Raw genomic sequence first — 18,744 nt, 5'->3', positions numbered from 1 at the left:
GTTCTCTTCGTTACAGCGTACAGCTTTTACATTTTTTATTTTTTATCGCCCATAACAAAGAATTACCTCATGCGTTTTCTTTGGTCGACCTTCACTCGGAGCAAACAGCAGGAGGCAGTGTCATACTTTGCACTGTTGTGATGGTACATTGACATTTCTATCGTAAAGTTTCAATGTACCTGTACTGTAGCACATAAATATGTGAGCCAGCTTGCAAGGGACATTTTTAAGTGAATTGACCAGACTGTGTTGTGAGACTCGCACGTCAATGCTTATTTTAACAGCATCAACGAAATGTATTTTAATTATTATGAAGTCATTCGTTTGTAAGGTATTGTGGTTGAATTCTGTTTAATATTACTGAAGGTTAGAAATAACTAAAGCAACGATTAAACTACACGACATGCATATCATATGCGGTAATTTACTGTGAAAGTCATAACAGGAAGTCATGTAACAGCCCCGTGAGATGGTTGAGTGCTGTATTGGTGGAGGTCGGCCAGTGTTGTCACAGAACACCATGAGACGTTTGTCTTGAAGGCAATGTACATTCGTGAAGAAAGTCGGCTTGATTACACTCCCATTCAAAACGTAAGTGAACTATATTCACCTTATTTGTAGAAGTCATTTATTGCAATGTTTAACGTGTGGGGGGGAAAATAGGCCACTTGTCCACAGTTGAAGCACAATAGTCGCGCAAAAAAACGATGTATGCTTGTTAAAAAGATAACATGCATTTTTCATGTCAATACGAAGCATCTCAAAGTGTGCTCAATCTCTTTTAGGATGAATATTATGTGAGTGAGTTTTCCACCCAATTAAGTGTACTGCAATTCAATGAATTACCTGGCTTCTTGCCACATTGAATTAAAGCTTTGATGAATGCAAAGTTGAAATGCCGAATGGCAATAGAGCATCATTGACAATGAAAATGTGTTACGGTGTCATCTTGGATAATCAGCTCTTTTATTCTGTTCATTTTGATTGCAAAGTGTCCTTGGGTGCTTTGAAAGGCGCTTGTAAATTAAATGTATTATTATTATTATTATTATTATTATTATTATTATTATTATTGTTGTTGTTGTTATTATTAAGTCTTGTTTAGAATGTTATTGCGCCTAACCTTTTTTTTACTTAAGATGCATCACATTTGGTTTTGTTGATGAAGAGGTACACTCAATGTTAAAATCTTAATTTAATTACTTGAACATCTTTTGGAAAATACAATGCATGTAGTAGAAAAAAAGTGAGTGTGATGCTCAAAGTAATTTGTTTATACAATTTATTTTCAGAATATGGATGGAGCTCACCCAAGCATCATATTTGTATGGATCACAAATTCGTGTTTGTGATCTACGATAAACCAGGAACTCGTGTAGTAAAGGATGAGTAAATATGCGCGCATGCACGGGGCAAACATGCAAACTCCACACAGGGAGCACCACAGCTGGAATTGAACCCAGCACCGCAACTGGAATTGAACCCTGTGCCTCAGTACTATAAAGTCAACGTGCTAACCACTTTATACCGAGCTGCCCCGGCTTAGTGAAATGAAATACATTTAACTCATAGAACCTTGCTCAATGTGTTCATGACACAAGTTCAACAAAATATCACTTTTTACTTGGACTTTATCCTACTTGTATTATGAGAATGTGGATGCATTTTGTTTCATGAAACCTGACTATGGTACAGTAAGTGTGACAAACAATGAGTTCTCAGTTTCAGTGGGAATTGCGTGCACAAATACAGTATCTTAGTATCTGGATGGGCTTCTCCCTGTGTTTGTGTGTGGCAGGCTGCCTGGTCCCAGTCAAGATTAATGACTGGGCTGAAATAGATTTTATTGTTTTGTCTGCTCTCGGTCAATTGACATTACTACTGTATGGTCATAAAAGAATTGCAAAGTAACAATAATGATATGCGGTGTGCATCTCTCTACACAAGAGGATTTCATATGATTCTCAATACATGGGGTGCGAAATGTTAAATGAAATTAATTTAGGATTGGATTGGATTAGCCTTTATTAGTCTCGCAGTGAAGTGAGGGAAGGAATGACAGAAGTAGAAAAACAAAATACCGGAGCTGCTCGGTCAGGGGCGGTCCTGACGTGACATCACGTCAGGAATTGTCACCAACTCGAAAACAAGACTTCCTGAATATTCAGCGTGAGTCTTAAAACGTAAAATATAGCCATATGCGGCGGAATCTTTGTAAAATACGGTCAGTAGAAGTCATTTGAAATGATTTTACAAATTATGGACACAACTTGCCCGGAGGCGTCGGTTGTCCTTTAAAGTGGAACAAATAGGATAAAGTGTTGAGAGACATTTATGAATTCCAACATTGTGTTGAATACAAAGTTATGTGTTTGAAAAACAGCCACCCCTGACTGATTTGTGCTGGGGCACACAAACACAAGTTGTTTTAATATGCGTAGTACTTGGTGGGATTTTCACTGCTCTTCTGAGCATTCTGTCAGGCTGTCTTTGATCCCTTCTCTCAGCTGTCAAAGTTTCTCACCCTAAAAATCAATCCTATCTTATCTGCGGCACCGTGGGATCGTCTTTTCGTGGGAAGCGACCACTTCCCACTGTAACTTTCAGCTGGAGCATAACAGTCTGCTCTTGCCAAGCCACTCTGTGGGTATTAATAGAAGTTCTGCCTGCTACTTTGATCCCAGTTCCCCATTTGTTCCAGAGTCATGTCTTGTTTCATAACACAAGACCCCTTCCCTCACCGATTTCCCCAATGACAACCCCTTCTAAGATGAAAAATGTGTTCTTATTTTAGGCTAAGTGGAGAGTAACTGAGCCGTCAAAGCTGGCATGAGCAATTGTGTGGATTTTTCAGGATTTAAATGTCTTTGGAGTCAAGCGCTTGTAATTTAATTTCCACATTTCACAACATAGCTGAGGATCAGCTGGAAAATGAAAAACATACAGCGTGCTGTAACATAACTGAATCGTAATAGATGAGCTTTTAAATGCCGGGGGCGATGTTAATGCCCTGTGAGATTCAAGGGAGTGTTTACTTCTGCTTGCCCAGAGGATGTAATTTGAGTTAGCAACCCATTCATGTGTGCAAGGTGCACTGCTAAAATAACGAACTTGCAACAGAGACAACCTTTCCATATGGTATAACAATCTGTTTTCAATCACAATCTGTTTTCAATCACGCGCAATTCGTGGGTGCATGTACACTGTATGCAAGTTATCTCAGTGCTGTTTTCCCCTCATTGTTACATAACAGCATTATGGGAAAAAAGCAAGAACAAGTTGAATTTAATTTTGCTTATAGGACAACCGACAGCATTTTTTTGTTTCCTAACTGACATCAGAAAAACGTTTTATAGCGTCTAAAATACCCAAAACACGCAGGCTGATATTTTTAGTCAAATGCAAAACACCAATAAAAATGACTGAAAGTGTCTAAAAACTACTTTAAATTGAACCCGGAAGTGGCCAGTTTCAGAAGGTCCCGCCCCCTTGTACGTGACGTCACGCCAAGACGTTTTGCCTTGCTCGAGAATCAAAACAATGGCTTCAGATTTGGAGAAGATGCTTTCTTGTTACTCATCCAATTATGAATATGATTCATATAGTTCTGAAGAGGAAAGCATACATTTTTGCAATCGATTAAAGAAGTCCTTCTGTGTCATTTTGAGGCGTCTGGACTCCAATGTAGCATCCCAGAAAATGCACAAAATGGCGCCCAAGCTCTGTTGGAAATGGGCTGATTTGTTTGCTGGGAATTTCTGTCAGCTGGTATCAAATAGTAGTCCTGGTGCAACACACAACGATTCACCATCGCGTCATTTATGTGTTTTCCCTCTAATTTCGCCATCAACAATGATCAACACGAATTTTGAGACCAAACAAAGTACCGCAACATGCATTGTGTGTCGCTTTCTCGGTCAGAAGCGTTCCAAACGTGATGTCGTCATCAACTCGAAAACAAGACTTCCTGAATATTCGGTGCGAGTCTTAAAACGTAAAATATAACTATATGCTGTGGAATCTTTGTAAAATCCGCTCAGTAGAAGTCATTTGAAGTGATTTTACAAATTATGGACACAACTTGTCCGGAGGCGTCGGTTGTCCTTTAAAGCATTTAACTAACACTCATCATGCACTCATATGGACAAGACTGTTTTTTTCCTTCAAATTATTAAAAATAACGTGTAAGCCGACTTTTCCAGTCATGACTCCATGAATTGTCATGTGGAACGGAATGTACGGAATGTAGGAAATCAAAGAAGTCCTTTGGTTGTAAACAAAAACAAAAACAATGTCCTGCGGAATGTCTTATTTTGTGACAGCATGATGTGTTTTATAAAACAAGTCTGTCATGACCAAATTCATTCCACAACACCCCTAACTTCAGTCCATTTGGAAACACCTTGGAAATTTCACCGCGACATACCCTACAAAGTAATGTACAGATTAATTTTTATTACTTTTTTCGAGATCTGAATATTTGTTCTCTGATGAGATTATCAGTGCACACCACACAGTATAACCAAATCTGTTACTGTAAAATCCTGTTTGTTAAAAACATATATTTGTGTGGTCTCAAACAAATCCGGAATGAGTATTATTATTATATGTTTGTGTCTCGATGTATTTATGTATTTATTAGTTTGTTTATTTATTTGTTTTTGCTTAGACGTACATCTATGTAATGATGGCATTTTACATTTCACATTTTTGAAAGTGTAGAAACACCTCAAGGAATGAGGAGGCTGATTTTGAACAGATGGCCGTTCCACTACAAGGCCTCTAAGGCAATAATTTATACATAATTCATTGTGAGGAGGGATTGTTCCAGCAAGTACTCAGATGAGTCAGCATTCAGCGGTTACACAGTCGTCCCGCAATTTGCTTTTAGCTGCAATTTGATGCGAGTCAAATGAATGTTAGATTTTTATATTTAATTTTTGTCCATTCATATGTCAACTTCTTTGTGTTGCCATGTCATCGTAATCTGCTCAAGGCTTTGAATTCCAAATGTGCTGGCCTATTACCAATGCACTCTTTTAGCAATGGTGGATGACCGTTGGGCGTGATCCAAAATTATTTTTCAAGGTGTACTTTTAATTCATTCACTGCCAGACTGCACAGTGAGCTAACTGGCTCGCAGGCACAAACAAAAGAGGATCAATTATTATGATCTAAATATAATATGCATCTCTGAGAGTAATATGTTTTTGATTTAAATATTTTATGTTTTTGTCAAGTCATTAAATAAATATGAATTGTGAATTGCTCCCATGATATTGTAGTTTCGAGGTTTGCAGTATCTTTTGTAGTAATCGTATTCCATCCTAATGACACAAAATGTCTCGCTCTGTAATTGGATTGGATTTGCCTTTATTCGTCCCGCAGTGGAGAAATTTACATTTCACAGCAGCAAATTGATAGTGTCATGGCAGACATTGTGAGTTGGCATATTTTGTCAAAATGCCTCATGATAATCGTGGTAAGAAGGGTTGAATTGGGTCACTGACAGTAAGTTACAACAGAATGCCCATGTCGGGAATGCATTTTCCGCCATATTTGTGAACAACCGACTTTGATTTAGATCTTGTGTGACCCATCTGTTTCCGCTCTTTTACAAGAAGTAGCGCAGAGTGTTGATCGTCCCCTTGTTAGCAACTTGAACATCTTGTTCTGTCGAGCAAAGTTCCCCGCATTATGAAAATCCTTTGTATATTTGTAACAATGGTTTATTTTTGACCTATGTAGGTGTGTGTGTGTGTCCTAGTGCAGGGGGTTGTCAAAGCAGGAATTTGTTTGCAGGATGACGGAGTGGGAGATAATCGCGTCCTGCACGACCTTCATTCTCCCTTTTCAGAATCTTCATTATTACCTTTTTTTTGTATTTACATTGTATTTATAAGCGCCTTTCAAAACCCTCAAGGACACTTTACAGTCACAGGATAAGAATTTTCTCTGCGGGTGAGCAGCAGCATCTAAACTCCCTTCTTTTTTGAGGGGTTTGCTGTTACGTGGGTACCCCCTCAGGTACTGTGTCATAATCAAATAAAGAGCCCTTTTGCCAAAATGATCAAAGCTGAATTAAACATTTCTGAAAATAATTAATTCATTGGTCAAATTGGAAATAAAACAGCAGCATTATGTGAGATACAAAAGTGGATTTGAAAGTGTGTGTGTGTACATGCATGTGTGTGTGTGTGTGTGTGTGTGTGTGTGTGTGTGTGTGTGTGTGTGTGTGTGTGTGCGCGCGCATTATAACACTGCATTTTTACTTAAAATATAGGTGCTGTTCACACTATGGTTGGGATTTTTACAAAATCGATCAATTGAATCAATTGTCTCTTTTCTAACCCGATATCCATTTATAAAACTATTAATTGATCCCTGAAACACACGTACAGTATTATTTCCCCATAAATTTACACAGACACTTTGGATTATTTATTCATTTATTTGTATATTTTTGCTTGGGTGTTCAGTGCACACCCTGTCAGGGTCCACAGAAGGTTTTGATTTTCTGAATTGAAGTTCAGTTGCAATGAAAACTTTTTTGATACAAGATCAAGTCCTGCCCCACAAAAAAAAAACTTGAACATACTGTAAATGTGAAGTTTTGAAAATCTCCCAAGTGGGGCAATTTACAAATACTGTCAAAATTTTAAGAAATGAAGCTTTGGTGATAAAAATCCACACCTCAGGCAATGGCTAGATTTATGGAAATCCCAAAACTTGTTTTCTATCCACATGAATCAGTGCATCGGTCCATAATCCTATATCCGGTCAAGCAAAACAGTATTGTTTGCATTTCCCATCATCTTGCGTCATGACCCTCCACCTCACGAGTGCTGTGGGGGCTATTAAAGCAGGGTGACAGGATGTGGGATGTCCATATCTTCTTAAACAAATACATGATGTTTACCATTAAAAACATCACATTAGACATTTATTTTTTTTCTATAGGAATGACTCCTAATATTCGCATTCGTCACCGTGGTTTTAGAGGCATGACCAAAAATATTGCATTCATGTGTACCGACCTTTTTAAGTAACATTTTATATTTTTTGGTGAAATCAAAAAGCCTTTAAAGGACAACCGACGCCGCCGGACAAGTTGTGTCCATAATTTGTAAAATCGCTTCAAATGACTTCTACTGAGTGTATATTACAAAGAATCCACCACATATAGCTATATTTTACGTTTTAAGACTCGCGCTGAATATTCAGGAAGTCTTGTTTTTGAGTTGGTGACGATTCCTGACGTCACCACGAACGAGGGGGCGGGACCTTCTAGATGCTATAAAACGTTTTTCTGATGTCAATTAGGAAACAAAAAAAAGTGGTGTCGGTTGTCCTTTAATACTCCCACAATGGGGAAATTTGCAACTCTATTGACCGAAGCCTCATTCATATGATGAAGGATTCTTATCATAAAAATCATAATAAAATCTAAATCACAAGTAACAAGGAGCCCCCATTGATTGTACCAAAAAACAAAATAAAACCTATTTCCCAAATTTTGAAGAAATTGTCTGGTGATATATGCACAATATGTTTTTATTTTCTTACGCTCCTGTATCTATTTTGGGCCAAAAGAACAACAAAGGCGTACAGCGATTTACTCCACTTTTTTATGACTGAATCTGCCAGAAACTGTTGTGCCTGAAGCACTGTTCATTTGAAACAATTCCATTTGTTTTTGTCATACAACATATCAGCGTATCTACTCTGAAGTCTGTAACCATGTGCAACGTTTGCCATTTGTAGAGTGGCACGCTGAACTGAAGTTTTTAACATGTCTTGTGTTGTACGAACTGTGTTGCTCAGTGATGCAGTTACCCGAAGTCCAACACATTTTGTATTTGACAGTCGCTGTCTAAACAGAACAGAACAGGACAAATAAGGGACTCGTTGAAAGGAATGCTTGGAATACATCAGCTGGCCGTGTTACTCCAAACAAAGTCTGACTTCCCATTAAAAGGGGAGAGTTATTATCTTTGGGAGCAGCTCAGTTTGACATTGTGAGTCTTAAATGAAATTATACTGCACATTGCCATAAGCGGCTGTTTATAGAACGTACAAGAGATTATTTAGTCTTGATTTACTGAGTGTTTGTCTTCAAGTGGGTCTCTTTTTTTTTTTAAACAAAAACCATGTCAGGTCGAGTGTGTGTTTTACAAAAATAACACCTTAAGTGGAACAATTAAGTCCAGTTCAAACCAATCACATCTTTAAAATCAGAACCAGCTTTTGAAAGAACAATTTGGAAAAATATTAAATTGTTTTTTTGCTATACCCCTTTTTCCATTTTACTGTGGGAGAATATTTTGAACATTGGAGCAAACACAAGGTCAACCAGTGAACCGAGAACATATTGTGCTTGACTTTTCAGCTTGGGTCACATACAGTCAAGGTTGTGTCCTGTATTTCCCACAATTATGTAAAAGTGTTTCGCATAATGTTTGGATGTTCTCAAAGATGCTTTTACAGGAAATTGTAAAAATTATCACCCTTAAAGGACAACCGACATCACTTTTTTTGTTTCTTAACTGACATCAGAAAAACATTTTATAGCATCTAAAATACCCAAAACACTCAGTATGATATTTTTAGTCAAAGGCAAAACACCAATAAAAATGACGTAAAGTGTCCAAAATCTGCCAAAAAATGAACCTGGAAGTGGCCAATTTTAAAAGGTCCCGCCCCCGTGTTCGTGGTGTCACGCCAAGACGTCTTGCCTTGCTGGAGAATCAAAACAATGGCTTCAGATTTGGAGAGAATATGCTTTCTTGCTACTCATCCAGTTATGAATATGATTCAATTAGTTCTGAAGAAGAAAGCATACATGTTTGCAATCGATTAAAGAATTTATTCGGTGTCATTTTGAGGCATCGGGGGTGGGAAATGTTGCACCCAAAAAAGGCAGAAGATGGCGACAAAGCTGTGTAAGGAATTAATCAGCCCGTTTCCACTGACTGATTAATTCCCTACATGGAGCTTTGTCGCCCCCTTCTGCCTCTTTTTGGTCCTACACGATGTTTTCAGAACAAGGTACAGCAAAATGCATTGACGCGATGGAAGAACTGCTACAATGTGTCCTTTTTTCGGTCAGGGGCGTTCCTTCAATGACGTAGGGTGAGGACTCGTCACCAACTCAAAAACAAGACTTCCGGAATATTCCGCGCAAGTCTTAAAACATAAAATATAGCTATATGCGGTGGAATCTTTGTAAAATACACTCAGTAGAAGTCATTTGAAGTGATGACATTTATTATTTATTATTTTGCAAATTATGGACACAACTTGACCGGAGGCGTCGGTTGTCCTTTAAACGTAGTTTATACCAAAGTGAAATATGGATTTCTGGCCAGGTCATTCAGAGATGAAACCTATCTGTTTTTTTCATGTTCTTCCAATGGCAGAAACTAATTGTTATGACACTCTACCTTTCTGCTGTGTTGAAACATTGTCTGGTGTTAGTTAGAAATACTTTCGAGAACATTCTGCCCTTTTAACTGATGCTAAGCACATTTTACTGAAATTTTGTGCAGCAAGACTTCTTTTGTGGAAAGATGAACAAAACATGAATGCAACCACCACAAATAATGATGACTTGCGTGTTTTGTTGTTTCTTCTTTAGTGACATGTGGAGCAGCAAAACGCTATCACTGATATTTGCACTGGTGTTGGGCTCAGAGGTAAGAACACTCCACAAATTGATTTTATAAACTGTATTTTCTGCACTAGAAGGCACACGTAAAAGCATTACATTTTCTCAAACACTGACAGCGCTCTTAATACTTCGATGCACCTTCCCTACACATCAACATTCTGATATCTTGGACATAGTATTTTAATTGATTTTTTAAGCGCTTTGTTACAGCTGCAGTGGCTGTGAAAATAGGTAAACATATAAATAAAGCTGTATTGTATTGTGTTACCGTGAGCGTAGCTCCATCTAGTGGATGCATAAGGCACCCACAGGCACGATTCTAGCTTCGATTCTGTGCCTTATAATGCGGTGCGCTCTATATATGAAAATTTTGCAGCATGCACAAAGTCACAGTGATGACTTTAATAGCCAAGATGGTACTGTGCATGGTATGTCATGATTTTGAAATTTAATAGGTTTCGACATATTTTTTGTGTGAATCAGATATGCATTATTGTATCTATACAGTGTCGAATTGAATGAAGGACAATTCATTTTCAGTGGTATGATGCATGTGCGTTTCTTGTATCCTATTGAGTTACAAAATGAAGTGCCTTAGAAGTGATTGAAAATAGAGTGTATGGGTCTTCTTGGAATGAATGAATCTTGCTGACTACATTTTACAGGTTGCGCAATGCGAGGATGTGGAGTACATGACTGCGGATGAGTTAGCCTTTCAGGACCAGCAGGGGAATGTTGACAACATATCCAACGTACCAGGAATGTCACGTCATCAGATCCTGGCTGCACAGTTCGAGTGTTACCTGAAGATAATCCGCGACCCACCACGCGCCGAAGAAGGTGAAGTTACCACATAGTACCGACTCAACTACTTGATTCAGTTGAAGTCCATCAACCATTTCTCATATTACTCGTTTCCTTTTTGGGTCAATTTGGGGACCATTTAAAGATACTGACCAACTGATGAACTAACTAACTAACTGACTAACCAACTGGCCAACCAATCGCCTAACTACTAACCGCCCAACTAGCCAACTAGCCAAACAACTAACTAATTAACTAACCAACTAGCCAACTATCTAACTAACTAACCTGCAATTTAGCTATTCATCTAACTAACCACCCAACTAACGAACTAATCAACAAAGCATCTAACCACCCGACTAACTAACCCGTCAGTCCGTTTCCACAGGCGGATTAATTCCTTACACAGAGCTTTGCCGCCCTCTTCTGCCTCTTTTTGGTACAACACGAAGTTTTCAGACCAAACAAGGACAGCAAAATGCATTGACATGATGGAAGGACTGCTACAATGTGTCCTTTTTTCGGTCAGGGGCGTTCCTTCAGTGACGTAGGATGAGGACTCGTCACCAACTCCAAAACAAGACCTCCGGAATATTCAGCGCGAGTCTTAAAATATAGCTATATGTGGTGGAATCTTTGTAAAATACGCTCAGTAGAAGTCGTTTGAAGCCATTTTACAAATTATGCACACAACTTGTTCGGAGACGTCGGTTTTCCTTTAAGTTAACTCAAATTTGCCTCTGATGCCCTTTTCCTGGGGTGCAACAGTAATTCATTCAAATATACAAATATAAAGCGGTTGTTGCAAAGAAAGAGGATGTGAGTATGAAAGAAAGGAAACCTGGGCTTTGTCTAGTTGCGCTGCTTTTAACTGCTGCTCGACCCTATCTCGCCTTTGAAATGTTATTTTGTGATTAGCTTCCTAACATGCTGCTCGCTAACCTGCTACTACCAGGCTTCCGTCTATTGTTGGCAGTGTATCGGCGGCCCAGTTGTGGAGAATTAGCTTATGTGGACAATACAATCTATGTTGAATAAACGTCATTGATATGACAGGGCGTTAAGAATGCTCAATATCTTACTTACTTTTGTGATTCTATTCCGTGCATTTGTTGGAACTCTGTTCACTGTAACAATTGAGTTTCAATTTTCAAATAGTTCTCACGCTCAAAAATTACCGCATCCATCCCTCCAAATTATTATTATTATTTTATTATTGTCTTGTGTGAGGTCTTTTGAAGTCAAGGCCTCAAACTTTGCAGTTTTTAGAAATGGAGTGGGATTTTTTTTTCATTCCCAAAACTGATGTGGTTACAAGTTTTGCCTAAATTTTGTCCCTTGGGTGTATAGTGTTTACTGTATATGTGTGCACGCGTGTGTGTTTGTGAGTGTGAGTGTGAGTGTGCGTGTTCTTGTGCTTGTGCTTGTGCTTGTGCGTGTGTGTGTGTGTATGTGTGTGTGTGTGTGTGTGTGTGTGCGTGTGTATGCGCGTGTGTGTTTCTCAACACATGATTGTGTTCCTTTCAAATTATTCTTTGTTCTCCTCACCACTCACTTCTCTCTTGTATCTACTGCCCCCTGCAGGTAATTACTGTAATCGCACATGGGACGGCTGGCTGTGTTGGGGGGATTCGTCTCCAGGGACGGTCATTCAGATGTGCCCAGAATACTTCCACGATTTTGACCCTGCTGGTGAGGCCAGGAGAAGACCAATAATAAAAGAAATGAACAACAAAGTCAGAGTGACTATTTTGTCTCACAGAAAAAGTCACCAAAGTTTGCAATCCGGATGGACAGTGGTTCCATCACCCGGAGAGCAACCGAGTGTGGTCCAACTACACCCAGTGTCAGATTTACACCAAGGACAAACTCAAGGTGAAAATAACACACTGAGATCTCTTTCTGAGGGATACAATGAAAAATGACAGTTGAAAGGCAACCGATTAGCATGTCTGGCTCACCGTCGAGAGCCTCTCTGGGTTTCATCCTTCCTGCGTGGATTTGGAGTTGTTTGATTTCAAGATTTAGCTTAGGCAATTAAATTTGACATCTGGATATCACTTTGGAAACTTGATTTGGGAGGAAATGAATTAAGAAGGAGGTGTTTTTGTATTTGTTTTGTGCAGTTCGCCATCAGTCTGTACTACCTGGCCATGGTGGGTCACGGCCTCTCCATTGTCTCACTCATCATCTGCCTCATCATCTTCTCCTATTTCAAGTGAGTGAATTTGGGTCCTCTCACGTCTGTGTGGATAGGACCGTGTTTGTGTTGTTGTGTCTATGACCTCCAAGAATCACAATTCTGATGAGGTGCAGTATCTTGAAAATTGGCCTGTTCAGGAAACCCCTGCTGATTTCATCTTTGCCAAAAACAAATTCGACCCTTGGGTTCTTCAGTTATTGCATCAACAAACTCTTAATGGGAAGCTTTTGTTCCACAGGAGTCCACTGTATAAACTGTTACGTTTCGGTTTGCGACCAACGGGTGGCACTGTAGGCCCCCGCCAGCAGCAAGTGTTGGTCGTTTGAATCAGTGGCAATTAAAAGGACTCCCGGCACGACCATTCAGTGTCGGGTCATTGTTTGTTTCATCCTGTCATGTTTGTTTCGTCTTGTCATGTTTTGTTCATGATTTTGTTTGCTACTTTGGACTTTTTTGTTCTGATGACTTTGTTTGAGATTTTGTGCCCGCTTACTTTATTTAATGCAATTTGGCAAATACACCCTGCTCCTCACTCTTGCCTGCATTTTTGGGGTCCAAAACCTTTTTTTTTTTTTGCCGTGGGCCACATTGTAGTTACGATTTCCTCTCGGGTTCGTTATGAATTTGGGAAAGCCATTAGAATGTTTAATCCCCTCCACTTATTACATCAGAATCAGAAAATCAGAATCAGAGAACCTTTATTCGTCCCACAATGGGGAAATTTGTACATAGCGCGCACAACAAACTAATAAATAATCCGTTTTCAAATGTTAAGTAAAAAATAATGACAATTTTTGTGGTTTACATGGGACTATTTGAAATTTTGGTTCAGACTTCAGCAAGCATCCTGGAATTTCACAAGTTTGATATGCTTTCGCGGACCGAATAAAATGATGTGGTGGCCAAGATTTGGCCCTCGGGCCTTAACTTTGACACCTGTGTTCTACGGTATTTTTTAAAAAAAAAGACATGTTTGCCCCTTTTTTCAGGAGTCTGAGTTGCCAAAGAATTTCCCTCCACAAGAACATGTTCCTCTCCTTCATTTTGAACTCGGTTGTGACCATCATGTGGCTCTCTCTGACAGCAGCAAATAACCAGGCCATCAATACTAGCAATTCTGTGAGTTCGCCACATCTCATTGTTTCTCCTCCAACTGTCGGTTTGTGGTGGTTTTGAGATTATAAATCGCACTTTTCTCCCCGACCAGGTGAGCTGTAAAGTGTTGGCTGTGCTCACCCAATATACTTCGACCTCAAACTACTTCTGGATGCTGTGCGAGGGCATCTACCTACATACTCTCATCATCGTGGCCGTTTTTGTCGGAGAGCAGAAACTGTACTGGTACTATGTCTTGGGGTGGGGTGAGTGTCAGTATCATCATTGTATGTCCTTATTTAGATTAAACGAACGTTCATATGTTGATATATTTATTAAATAAACAAACATGGACACCGGTAGACAAGACCGATGCAGACAAAAGTGTGCCATGGAATCACTTGACCTGAATTTGGCCATATTGGAACGAAAGTCTTATGTGTGTCTCTACCGTCAGGCTTTCCCATCATTCCTGCCGTCACCTATGCTGTGGCTCGCGGGCTCTTCTTTAATGACAAGTAAGCAACCCGGGTAGTGATGTTTTGAGAATAGGGTCATGAATGTGTGTCAGGATTAAGGCTTAGAGTCAAGGTTTTGCTGTGTCTCATCATGTACTATTTTAGAACTTCTCATTGCTACTTTCTGTCTCTAAGATGTTGGATCAACTCCAACACGTACCTGCTTTACATCATTCATGGACCCATTCAAGCAGCTCTGTTGGTGAGCAACTGATTAAAGAGTATATACTCGGCATACATCCAGACTTTGTGTTGACAGCCAAATTGTCGTAGCGCCAATCTGCAACTAACATGTTAACTAATGCATGTGTGTGTGACAAATAATATGACATCATTACTTCAACATGAATATGTTTCCTTAAAGGACAACTGACGCCCCCGGACAAGTTGTGTCCATAATTTGTAAATTATTGAGACGGAATAACTTATTTAATTGATTGCAAACATTTATGTTTTCCTCTTCAGAACTATTTGAATCATATTCATAACTGGATGAGTAACAAGAAAGCATCCTCTCCGAATCTGATGCCATTGTTTTGATTCTCGAGCAAGGCAAGACGTCTTGGCGTGACGTCACGAACAAGGGGGCGGGACCTTCTGAAACTAGCCATTTCCGGTTTCATTTTGAAGTCGTTTTTGGACACTTTAAGTCATTTTTATTGGTGTTTTGCATTTGACTAAAAATATCAGCCTGCGTGTTTTGGGTATTTTAAATGCTATAAAACGTTTTTCTAATGTCAGGAAACAAAAAAATGGTGTCGGTTGTCCTTTAACAGTTAAACTTATATCTACAAATATTGGTCAGCGATGTAAGAAATAATATATTGATCTTTTTTTCAATATGCATGCTTATCCACATCTCTTTTGTGTCCAGGTAAATTTGTTCTTCCTGCTGAACATTTTGCGGGTTCTGATCACCAAGCTGAAGGAGACCCACTGTGCCGAGTCCACGACCTACATGAAGGCTGTGAGAGCCACGCTCATCCTCATCCCTCTGCTCGGAGTTCAATTTATTCTGGTTCCCTGGAGGCCTGAGGGGCGCATCAGTCGGGCCATCTATGACTTCTTTGTGAATATTTTCTGCCATTTTCAGGTAAAGAAATAATAGAACCTTTGTTTTGCCATCAAAGCACCATACCAAGTCAAATTTCAGTTTTTCCTCGTGCAGCTGCAAAGAGTAGTAGGGGCAGACATCAGGAGCTATGGTGGTTGGAGCACAAATTAACTCAAAGAAAGTGCAGTGTAGTTTTGCAAAGTATAATTAATATTTTTTACAGTAACAGGATAGTATAATTTTTGCTTTTTTGAATGTTGCTGTGTCGATGACCATTTTGTTTTTGCGCGCCTTTTACTGAGCGAGTTGCTTGTTCTGTAGCCACAAAGGGACATAAGTCTTCTTGTGCCGGTCCCAAGCCCGGATAAATACAAAGGGTTTTGTCAGGAAGGGCATCTGACTTAAAAACTTTGGCCAAAACAAACATGCGGATCAAACCTCTAAAGATGCAGGACAATGATTTGCTGTGGCGACCCCATGAAGGGAAAAGCCGAAAGGAAAAGAAGAAGACAGTAACAGGATATTTCAACTTTAATGTATACTTCATTTATCGTACCACTATTAGAAGTGCAACAAAGCTTATAAAGGAAAGAAACCTTGAAAAAAAATTCCATAAAATTCAAAGTCACAACATACATTTCCGCCATTTTTCATGTTTAATCTTTTTATTTTACAGGGACTCTTGGTGGCAATCATATTATGTTTCTGCAATAGTGAGGTAAGTTACCATTACAAGCCAGAAAGTGAGTAATCAGTTTGATTCAAGTTTTTTTTTTCTCAGTTATATTGACTTTGTGGATTGAGCATCAATTTCCTCATGCACATGCAGTGTTTGGTGAAAAAAATATCTTTTATAAGGATGCGACGTAGGTATGATACGTACATGGAATACAAATTTGTTTGTTTAATATGATTCCCATGAACAAATAATCAAATGAAATGCACAATACTTGAAACTGTAATATATAATGTGCTTTTTGCTTGCCCCCATTGTCCACCTTGGTCCCTCAAGTGGCCTTAAAGTTGTACCTGTTATTCTTACACCTTCTTTGTTGATGCAAATTTGCATTGCGCGCATGTTTTATTGACATAGTGGGGACACATGAATTCCCCCTGCCAGCCATGTCATGCCTGGGGCGCCATAGTTTGAATTTCAACAGTCGACATTGTTTCCTTGTCGCCATTAGGCCCAAACGGCGCTGCAGAGAAAATGGGGCCAGTGGAAATCGGCATGGGGCAAGACAGGCTGGGGAGAGACCCCTGTCAACTTTAGCCACTTAGGCTACCATAACAATTCATCAATCACAGAGACCAGTCGCGCCACCGTCAGCATGGAACAACCTGATAGCGATTGGAAAAGCGGAAGCGACGACGCTCACATCCTGTCCGGTGGGCAGTCAGCGAGAAGTGTGGAGCGCAGCAATGGAGAGGTGGACGTGCTAAACTAGCTACAGACCACCAAAATGTAACATAGCTGAAGGGGAACCCTTTTTTTTTAAAGGACAACCGACATCACTTTTTTGTTTCATAACTGACATCAGAAAAACGTTTTATAGCATTTAAAATACCCAAAACACACAGTATGATATTTTTATCCAAATGCAAAACACCAATAAAAATGACTTAGTGTCCAAAATCTGCAAAAGGGTGAAGTGGCCAGTTTGAGATGGTCCCGCCCCCAGTTCGTGACGTTACGCCAAGACGTCTTGCCCTTCTGGAGAATCAAAGCAATGGCATCAGATTCGGAGAATATGCTTTCTTGTTACACATCCAGTTCTGAATATGATTCAAATAGTTCTGAAGAAGAAAGCATGCATGTTTGCAATCGATGAAAGAATTTACTCCATGCCATTTTGAGGTATCTGGGGGCGGGAAATGTCGCACAAAAAAGAGGCAGAAAATGGCGACAAAGCTCCTGTAGGGAATTAATCAGCCCGTTTCCACAAGCTGATTATTTCCTTAGGCCTCGAGCAAGGCAAGAGGTCTTGGCGTGACACCACAAATAAGGGGGCGGGACCTTCTGAAAGTGGCTGCTTCCGGTTTTGAAGTCGTTTTTAGACACTTTAAGTCATTTTTATTGGTGTTTTTCATTTGATTAAAAATATCAGCCTGCATGTTTTGGGTATTTTAGATGCTATAAGATGCGTTTTTCTGATGTCAGTTATGAAAACAAAAACATGGTGTCGATTGTCCTTTAAGGGTGAGGTACAAACAAACAAAGTGTTTGAAAATAAGGGTCGAAATAAATAAATAAATAAATAATAAATTCATTAAAAAAAATCTAATAAAAAAATGTTCCTTATCCAGTTCCAAAATCCCATATGTGCCACTGTTCCCACATATAATAAGTGCACTTGCAAAAAAAGCATGCTTTTCACACATTTTGAGATAACCACTTCAATTTATGCATATTTATGCGCTGTTAAATACATCATTTGTATCATTTTCTAGATTTTATAGTCATTTCATGTACATTATGCAGTATATATTTTATGTGACTGTAGAGTCAAAGCTTTGATTTATTGTGTATTTCCTCAAATAATGTCCTCAGTCAACAACTACCATAGCTCTATTAGTTGTTGGCTCCTAAGTGAAGCTGACGAGTACGTATATGTGCGTTTTTTTTTTTACAGGGCATCCAGAAAGTATTCAAATTATTTCATGTTCAGCACATTTTTGTTGAAAAAAAAGACTGAATAAATGAAAAAAAATTCCTTTCAGTTTTCCCTCCATCAATATTCGAAACACCATATGAAACATGATGCTTTATAATTTTGTTTTTTTGTCAGTATATGATTATTTTAAAATCTTGAAACGTTGATACCCTGAGAGACATATTTAATCAGTTCCATGTTCAGTCTCGGAAGTCAAAAACACTTGTCTCAGATCTTTACACATTGAAATGAATGCACATGCCATTACTGGCACAAAATGTAATTTTTTTGAAGCAAAAAGAAGAAGAAAAAAATAGCACTATCATGTTGTACTTTACACTCAAGAATATCAAGCATTAAACAATTTTGCATATTAAATGCTGCAATCATTGTGCTGCTCCTTCTGGTGTGTACGCCTTGGCTACCAGGAGGCAGTATAATGTATACAGTCGTGGAGACAAACTAAAAACAATACAGGACATCTTCACATTTTTATGATTTGAACTCCCAGCAGACAAATCAGCCCATTTCCAACGGAGCTTTGGCGCCATCTTGTGCATTTTCTGGGAAGCTACGTTGGTGTCATTGACGGCTCGAATTGATATGAGAGGACTTCTTTCATCGATTGCAAACATTTATGCTTTCCTCTTCAAAACTATTTGAATCATATTTATAACTGGATGAGTAACAAGAAAGTATCTTCTCTGAATCTGAAGACATTGTTTTGATTATCGAGCAAGGCAAGA

At 39.1% G+C, this 18,744-nt stretch overlaps 1 protein-coding gene across 4 annotated transcripts; it reads left to right on the top strand.

The window, feature by feature from the left end:
• Nucleotides 1–441: 441 nt before the first annotated feature.
• calcrl2 (calcitonin receptor-like 2) lies at nucleotides 442–18,058 on the top strand. Of its 4 annotated transcripts, none has more exons than XM_089012632.1 (13): nucleotides 442–591; nucleotides 9,638–9,695; nucleotides 10,336–10,510; nucleotides 12,059–12,166; nucleotides 12,237–12,349; nucleotides 12,601–12,692; nucleotides 13,667–13,796; nucleotides 13,885–14,038; nucleotides 14,230–14,290; nucleotides 14,396–14,492; nucleotides 15,165–15,383; nucleotides 16,021–16,062; nucleotides 16,532–18,058. In XM_089012632.1, exons 2-13 carry the CDS (start codon nucleotides 9,642–9,644, stop codon nucleotides 16,790–16,792), a joined length of 1,506 nt encoding a protein of 501 aa, XP_088868758.1. In that variant the 5' UTR covers nucleotides 442–591; nucleotides 9,638–9,641; the 3' UTR covers nucleotides 16,793–18,058. The 4 variants fall into 4 exon arrangements, with proteins under 4 accessions (XP_088868758.1, XP_088868786.1, XP_088868778.1 ...); XM_089012660.1 differs by having other exon boundaries at nucleotides 444–591; nucleotides 14,426–14,492; XM_089012652.1 differs by lacking the exon at nucleotides 442–591 and adding an exon at nucleotides 5,820–5,961.
• Nucleotides 18,059–18,744: the final 686 nt, after the last annotated feature.

Source organism: Hippocampus bargibanti, linkage group LG01 (assembly GCF_051943395.1).
Source record: "Hippocampus bargibanti isolate YZ-2025 linkage group LG01, ASM5194339v1, whole genome shotgun sequence".
NCBI classification, from domain to species: domain Eukaryota; kingdom Metazoa; phylum Chordata; class Actinopteri; order Syngnathiformes; family Syngnathidae; genus Hippocampus; species Hippocampus bargibanti.
Note: the sequence above shows the minus strand (reverse complement) of the source record. Positions and strands in the feature narration are given on the sequence as shown.